At 44.9% G+C, this 8508-nt stretch overlaps 1 protein-coding gene across 2 annotated transcripts in view; it reads right to left on the reverse strand.

Annotated features, from left to right (window-relative positions):
• pigo (phosphatidylinositol glycan anchor biosynthesis, class O) overlaps positions 1 to 8468 on the reverse strand; it is an 11248-nt gene extending 2780 nt beyond the window's left edge. Inside the window, exons 1-10 of one of the 2 annotated variants that reach the window (XM_020601163.1) lie at positions 8351 to 8468; positions 7715 to 8083; positions 7176 to 7285; positions 6322 to 6465; positions 5959 to 6082; positions 5498 to 5657; positions 3408 to 3590; positions 1669 to 3265; positions 1335 to 1538; positions 877 to 1061 (exon numbers count right to left, since the gene is read on the reverse strand). In XM_020601163.1, the coding sequence (XP_020456819.1) occupies positions 877 to 1061; positions 1335 to 1538; positions 1669 to 3265; positions 3408 to 3590; positions 5498 to 5657; positions 5959 to 6082; positions 6322 to 6465; positions 7176 to 7285; positions 7715 to 8082 (3075 nt within the window). In that variant the 5' untranslated portion in view covers position 8083; positions 8351 to 8468. Of the gene's footprint in view, positions 1 to 876; positions 1062 to 1334; positions 1539 to 1668; positions 3266 to 3407; positions 3591 to 5497; positions 5658 to 5958; positions 6083 to 6321; positions 6466 to 7175; positions 7286 to 7604; positions 8084 to 8350 lie in introns of both variants that reach the window. The other variant, XM_020601164.1, reaches the window with a different exon arrangement.
• Positions 8469 to 8508: the final 40 nt, after the last annotated feature.

The following is an 8508-nucleotide window of genomic DNA, read 5'->3' on the forward strand; positions in this document are numbered from 1 at the left end:
CTCTGCCATAAAGCCCCGACTGGTGGGGGGCTGCAGTGATGGTTGACTTTCTACAACTTTCTCCCATCTCCTGACTGCATCTCTGGAGCTCAGCTACAGTCATCTTTGGGTTCTTCTGTACCTCTCTCACCGAGGCTCTTCTCCCCCGATAGCTCAGTTTGGCCGGACGGCCAGCTCTAGGAAGGGTTCTGGTCGTCCCAAACGTCTTCCCTTTAAGGATTATGGAGGCCACTGTGCTCTTAGGAACCTTAAGTGCAGCAGAAATTTTTTTGTAACCTTGGCCATCTGTGCCTTGCCACAGTTCTGTCTCTGAGCTCTTCAGGCAGTTCCTTTGACCTCATGATTCTCATTTGCTCTGACATGCAGTGTGAGCTGTAGGGTCTTATATAGACAGGTGGGTGGCTTTCCTAATCACGGTCAATCAGTATAATCAAACACAGCTGGACTCAAATGAAGGTGTAGAACCATCTCTGGGATGATCAGAAGAAATGGACAGCACCTAAGTTAAATATATGAGTGTCACAGCAAAGGGTCTGAATACTTATGACCATGTGATATTTCAGTTTTTCTTTTTTAATAAATCTGCAAAAATGTCAAATTCTGTGTTTTTCTGTCAATATGGGGTGCTGTGTGTACATTAATGAGGAAAAAAATGAACTTAAATGATTTTAGCATATGGCTGCAATATAACAAAGAGTGGAAAATTTAAGGGGGTCTGAATACTTTCCATACCCACTGTATATAAATAAAAAAAAAATACAAATCAAACAAAAAAGGGACTGGCTTAATCTGAACTAAACATTTTAAACTGATGACCACACAGACAAAACCAGATGATAACGGTGGTACTGTGGAGCTGTTTGTCTATGATCGTACCTGTGCTCCATGAATAAAGAGGTAGCGTGTTGAGAGTTGTAAGAGAGAAGAGCTGAACTGCTGGGGGCTTTCTCTCAGTCTCATCTCCATCACAGCATCCTCTCCTTCTTCCCCAAAAGCTTTTCCACCCCTGCTCCCACGTACCTCACACACCAGAGGCCAGAACAGCAGCAACGGACAACCCGCTGAAGGTGATGAGAAACGGATGCATGTTGCTTTTTGTTAGTTTGCTTTAAAAAACACTTTTTTTTAATGTACGTTTTTAATGCCATTTTAATTTAGTTTAAAAAGTTCTGTCTTTGATTCTAAACATATATTCCAATTCTTTGTTGTGCTGTACCTTCCCAACAAAATCACTTTTGTAATTGTAACAGCTTAATTTCCCAAAGGAATCACTGGTTTTTAATCATATTAAACTCACTAACAGCATTTATTCCTGCTTCACTGATAATAACTACCTGCGAACAGGATGTGTGCCCCAAAGGTGTTGAGGGTAACCAGTGAGGCGGGGAGTACGGTGCCTGTGTGACCACCAGGGAATCCCACGAAGGCAGCACCCCACTGGATGGAGGGGAAGGTGGGAAGGTGACCTGTGGCATGAAAGAACTGGGTGGCAGCCAGAGACCACAGCACTACTGGAGTCCAGGGAACATTAAAGCCACCTGGGAGTAATGGTGAGAAGTGAACGAGCAGTGTAAAAAGTCATTTTAAAAGACAAAGAGCATGTCATTACTAATCAAAAAGAGGTAAAGAAAACACAAAAGAAAAGATGCATGATTCTCAGCATCTTACCAGAAAATGTTCCATGCAGGTTATGGAGGGTAATGGAGGAGGCATGAATATGCAGCAGAGCTCCCATTTCTAGCAGCAGCAAGAGGAAAGAGAGGGCCATGCCCTCTGGGTGCAGCAGCTGCAGACCAATTCCCAGGAGGCCACAGAACAGCAGGAGAGGGGCAGAGTAGACAGTTCCCAGTCCGTAGGCCTCCACAGCAGGCCTGCTGTCTTCCTCATGGCCTCCGCTCAGCTCTCCGTCATCCAAAGAAAGACGCATGCGCTGGTAGATCTGAGGGATGAGGTGGTGCAGCTCAGCTTGGGGGCTGATTCCGGTGCTGGCTCGGTAGCGAGGTGGGGGTAGTGACAAAGCTCTGGCTGAAGCTCCAGTCCTGGCCTTTACGAAAACAGTGACAGGATCTAGCCAGATCAGGAACAGCCCCAGTCCTAGGAGACAGAAGGCGGCCCTAGGGAGGGCCAGCTGTGCCAAGCTGATCAGCTCAGCCAGATTCCTGAAGCTGTCCTCTGAAGTGGCACTAACAGCCCAGTGGAGACACAGGCACACAGACAACAGTGGTAGGATCCAGCGGGCCGTGAACACCGTCCCACCTGAGGAATTGAGGTTACCATAGTGGCGGAGGCAGCATCTCACCATATATGTCCACAAACCCAGGGAGACGACAGCGAGGATATAGTTCAGGTTCTTCAACTGGCTGTCCTGCACACGGGAAAGGGGAGAAAGGAATGGGGATGGCTGGCAGGAGCCCTGCTCTTCCCGACAGCCGTGGAAGAAAAGGGAGAGGTAGAGGCTCCCAATGAGGAGCCCTAAACAGGCTAGAAGGGTGCTACTTTCTTTCCTCACAGTCAGTGGGGACAGTGCTGGGGAAGGCAGCAACCCTGCAGACTTCAGGGGGTCATGGCTGGGGGGTAAAAGCAGGCTGTCCCAGTTGAGATGAATAGGAATGTAAAGAGCCAGTGAGAAAACCAGAAAGGTCACTACTCGGCCTTCAGCAATCACATAGCTATCTGAGAGCAGGGAGGCACAGCGGAGTAGTGGCACCAACAGAGAGGGTCCAAGGAGGTGACGTGGAGTCAGCCAGTTCGCATACTTTGGAGCTTTTGTTCCATTCTTTGCTGCTGCAGACTTCCTGCTTTGACAAGCTCTCCAGAGGAAGAGAAGTTCAGAGCTGAAAGCAGCAGCAGCCAGGCACCATGCTAGCTCGATGTAGGCCTGCGTGAGCAGCTGACCAACAGCTACACAAACCCCCACTGTTAGTGCCGCGACAACTGGAGCCTTCAATCTGGGCCCATTCTCCCTGATCAGAACACAGGACAGCTCAGACAGGATAAAACACATGAGGCAAGCAAGCGCCAGGATGGCTAAACCTGCTGCCATCTTAAGTGGGTTGAATCGAGCCCAGGTAGCTTGGCACGTGTCTCTGACAGAGGTGAGGTAGGCCTGCAGGGAGGCAGCCAGCTCTGGAGAGGGTGGCCGACCCTCTCTAAGTGTCATGAGGTAGTCAGAGGAGAGGCGGGAGAATTCGTCCTTCAGTTGAGAAAGGCTCTCTGGTGGGATGTCTTTGGCCATGCTGGAGTAAGTCTCCAGGAAACGGTTTACCTTCAGAGACAGAACGGTGAAATTAAATATACACAAAACACACAAGTGTTGATCATGCTCGAGGATATGTGAAGTCTGTGGCTTTATCTATGTGTAAACATTACAAAACAGTGCTAGGCATGCGCCTTGCTGAGCAGGCTACCTGCTTTGCGTTGATCCACAGTGCCTCCATCTGGCTGAGGCCTCCAACTGCACCTTCTGTCTGCCCATGTGGTGGAAATAAAGGCAAGAGAACCTGCCCCACGCTGCTGTATGGGATGGGAACTCCCAGGAGCAGAGCCAGGGTGGGTACCAGGTCAGTCTGGGGCACAACGTCTGGTTCATTCTACAAAAATGAGAAAATAAAAGCCAATATGTGTCAAATTTATACTGTATTTAGGAAATCCTCTGCATATCGAGGAATTGGAATATAAAAACACATTTTTATGTGTGACTAAAATATGTTATTGTTGGATTGGCACAAAAAAAATGTCCCTGTGTGTTTTGTAGCACACAGTGTAGTATCCACATTAAATTAAAGTAGAAATATATTGGATTGGATTGGCACAAAAAAAAATTGTCCCTGTGTGTTTTGTAGCACACGGTGTAGTATCCACATTAAATTAAAGTAGAAAATGAGGCTAAACACTTCTTCATAGTGACCGGCTGGCTGTCTGTAGCACAGAGTATCATGTTGAGAAATCTAGAATTGAGTGTTTGGTTAGAAGACTTGTAAAATATACAAAACATAATCACAAAAAAACAATTCACATTCAATAGGAGAGAAAGAAAACTGAGATGATGCTTTCAGGTCGATAAAACAGGTAACAACAGACTGGTTATTTTGAGCAACAAATGGTTCGTGAAATCCCTTAAGTGCGATTATGAATAAATATTAACTCAAGCAGTCAGTCGCCTCTGCAGTCACATTTATCAGTAAGGCTGGTGGATTTGTTCTGTCCTCATGAAAAACGATTACTGGATAAGAGTGTCTCAGTGTCTAATAGGGCATCATGTCTGATTAGCCCTCCTTTCTTAACAGTAATGCTATTTTCCATGTACCGGTGTCACTCATGATTTTCCACAATCTGTTAAGTAATGCTCCAGTTGCACTGCAATTACAGAGGTCAGCGGTGGAGTTCACTTTCCTAGTGTGAAATCCGCATATCTCCCAGAAAATGTGGAGGCCACCTGCCAGCATCAATTTAACGGATTCAGGAAACTGCACAGCCAACCATGAACAGAAATGCACAAGAAATTGTTTCATTTTGATGAAGACAGCAAATATTCTTGTGATTTTAAGAGATAAACACAATGTAAAGAGTTATTTGCTGATCAAATTAAGACAAATAAACATATAAATAGATAGAAGGGCATTGGTACAGGGCCTTCCATTTTCATTTCTTTCCTTTTCAGCTAATTTGTAGAATGAAGTGATATAAAACTGCTGTTCAACTGTGTGTTTTCTGTAAAAAGATCTAGCAGTCAAATCTTTGTTTTGACCCCTTGTGACTGTGCACAAATTGAAAATAATGACTCAGTTACGGAAACTTCCAGCTGTCTAAAACAGTGCTTCTCTCTCACTCTGCACTGCATTAGCATATAGTTAAGTACTTACTGGAATGCACTATTTAATGGGACAGAACAGGAAATCCAATGGTGGTGTCACTATCTGTAAAATTAATCTGAACCAAGATGTTTTACATTTGGCCTAATCTCAGATTTTTTTATTATTATTCCATTATTCTGCTTTATCATCTCTATACCTTGCATGACTTTAAGACCAGGTTTCAGATTCTCCAAACCTTGTGACAAACCACTATGAATGGGCCAGAGCAGTAATTTACTCAACTTATAGGTATTTTCTTTCTTTTTTATATATTTTTACTGTGAGTATATGGCGTGTCAAACTACATTTTACACCATGTTTATGTTTTTATCATATTTAAAGCAGCTACTCCAATGTCCTTTCAGCCACTAAAGGGTCTAGTGAGACTTAATGCAAGTTGACACCGCAAGTTGCTTCTAATCGCTCGTTTAGTACAATTTCATTATAGGAGTTTTTAAACTAGCAAATCAACTCTTGCCTATGCCTCTCTGCAGTGTAACAACAGAGACCTGAGAGTGAGTGGTTGGCTAAGAGCTCATCTTACTGAGTACTTGATCATAATAATTAAATGTTCTTTTGAGTGTCATTCCTTCATAAGGATTCTGATCATGTTAAAAATGAGTGTGAAGACGTCTACCACCGACCTGTGATGGGGGTCCAGGAAACAGAGGGGCAGGACTGTAGAGGAAGACAGCAGCATCGGTCTCCTTCTGACTTTCTCCACCGTGATCGCCAGTGTCCGTCATCCCGTGATCTCCCATCACCACCAACAGGGTGTCATTCTGCAGATGGCCAATCACAGACCTGGAGGAAAAGGATGAATGAATAAAGACAATAATCAGGGATCCTACCCACTGTTTTCTATAAATTCCATGAAGTCTCAAATGAAGATCAGCTCATTTTAATGTTTGCCAGCAGTGCTACCAATGGAAAATTCAAAAACATTTCAACCAATTTAGCTTTGAATATACAGTAACTTGTCCCAATAATTCATACTGCCTTACTGTCTGGGTCCGCATCTAACAATACCAGTGCTACTAACTAACCTTAATACCTGTAGTACTACTGGTGACTATAATAAACAAGCATGTAGCAGCTGTCCAACCTGATGACTCCATCCATCTGGGTGAGCTTGTCAGCCATGGCTGGGTGGTCAGGACCAAACCTGTGACCACAGTGATCCACCCCAAGGAAATGAGCGACCAGGACATCCCAGTCATCACCCACCACTGTCACCAACAAGAAGGCCAAGTTGGAGAGATATGAAACGCAAGTGCAACTGAAGCAAAGTCTTCTATACATAACTACATGGTAGCTTGTCATATTCAAACTCATGCATTATTGTCTACAGCAGCTTGTTCACACAGGGATGTGCCAAACCTTTTAAGGCATTTCCTTTACATCTTTGACAGAAATGTAACCAAGTGTGTACCTACTTCAGATAAAAAGATAATAAGTAACTACATACTGGTGGTGTAGAGGTGCTGGAGGATCCCATTGTCCACAGTGTGCAGGTCCTTGACATTGAAAGAAGGGAAGGGCAGCGAGCGGTAGAACTTCTTAGGAAAAAGATTCTCCCAAGTGTCATCACCCATGAACACCACCCGTTTGCCTGGGACCACGCACACACATTTAAAATGAACAAAATCAGAAGACGTTGTTAGTTTATACCTACACACTGTGACTTTAGTTTTAAAAGAGGACCGGGCTGTATTTGAGTATGATGTAAGGTAAGAAAAAACATGCGTGACTTTAGTTTTAAAAGAGGACTGGGCCGTATTTAAGTATGATGTAAGGTAAGAAAAAACATGGCTGTATCATATAAAATGACCAAAACAAAACAAGCAACACAAAATGAGAGATAACAGTGAGCTATCAACATTGCAAAACACTAAAGAACACCACTCCAAACCTTTTCAGCTCCTGTAAATGATAAAATTCAATATGCCTTATTTTAAGTCCATCTCAGTCAACATTGTTAACATTGTGATATCCTGGCACCAATGGCATGATAGATTCTGTTATGATAATGAAGCATTATCATAACATACATCATAATCATAACTTCTTACATGCACCATCCATGCAATACTGACCCCACCCCATTCGGTGATACGGCAGCTGAGGTTCTGTCTTTACCAGCTGATGTAAATACCTGTACTAAAGCCACTGACTGAGGCATGGATGGACTCTCAATATGCTTGAACGTGTTAATTCATATACAGCAGGGCACTATACTCTCATTGTCACGGTTTCATCTCTAGGATCAACGAGGCTCCTTTAAACTCAGTTTTCAAGGTGTGTAACTGTGTAACTACTCACCTTCTTGTCCAAACTGGTGGATGAGATTGTCTTCCAAGATGGCACTGGATGCAAAGTTATTACCTACATCCACAAAAGTGGGCAGGGATCCAGTGGTGAAGCCCTTGATCCTCTGCATGGTGGTCGTAGGCGGGTCGGCACGAAACATCATAACATACATCATAATCATAAGTTCTTACATGCACCATCCATGCAATTCTGACCCCACCCCGTTCGGTGATATGGCAGCTGAGGTTCTGTCTTTACCAGCTGATGTAAATACCTGTACTAAAGCCACTGACTGAGGCATGGATGGACTCTCAATATGCTTGAACGTGTTAATTCATATACAGCAGGGCACTATACTCTCATTGTCACGGTTTCATCTCTAGGATCAACGAGGCTCCTTTAAACTCAGTTTTCAAGGTGTGTAACTGTGTAACTACTCACCTTCTTGTCCAAACTGGTGGATGAGATTGTCTTCCAAGATGGCACTGGATGCAAAGTTATTACCTACATCCACAAAAGTGGGCAGGGATCCAGTGGTGAAGCCCTTGATCCTCTGCATGGTGGTCGTAGGCGGGTCGGCACGAAATGGGTACAGGCGACTGTGCGACGGCTGGGATGAGACTGTTTCTTGCAGCACAGGCAGCTTGTTCTCATGAGGTCGGGGAGCCGTGTTGTTTGGGTCAAACCGGGCGAAGTCAATCTTCAGGGCGTCGATTATGAGAAGGACTGCCCTGCGGAACCGCGGCTGGACGCGGCAGAAGTCCACAGGCTCTTGTCCGGGCTGTAGCACGTCTCTGCAGGTGCTGGTCCTGTTCACCTCCAGCCGCACCAACAGAAAACCACTCATGAACAGGTAGATCCCCACAAAGTATACCGCACACATCCAGAGGAGCAAGAACAGCACCCGGAGCGCCTTCATCCTAAACACACAGGTGGCAGTAGTAAAGTTACGAAGAGAAGTCTGGCACACTTGTTCCACACCAAGGCTTAAAAAAGTCAAAGGAACAGCTGCCTGGGAGTGAGACCTGCTAAACGCGATGCTAATGTTGGCATTGTGTAATACCAGTTCCAGTTAAACGTGATAGATATTATTAACCAGCTGACGTTTTACTAAGAGAGGGAGAAGGTTAACATTAATAAGTTAAGGCTGTTAGCCGTGGCTAGCTCAGCTCGCTCTTGTCACTGACCTTGTTAACAGTCCGGTTTTTGTCCTCTCTCGGCAGGGGTAGGACTTCAATGTGTGTGTTCACAACACGGGGTTACGAGTGGCTCAGCTAAGCAGAGAACAACGCGACACCACCCTCACCTGCATTGGGACTCCAGTACAGGGAGATCAGATGCTTGT

Source organism: Monopterus albus, unplaced genomic scaffold (genome assembly GCF_001952655.1).
Source record: "Monopterus albus unplaced genomic scaffold, M_albus_1.0 scaffold50.1, whole genome shotgun sequence".
In the NCBI taxonomy this organism is placed as follows: domain Eukaryota; kingdom Metazoa; phylum Chordata; class Actinopteri; order Synbranchiformes; family Synbranchidae; genus Monopterus; species Monopterus albus.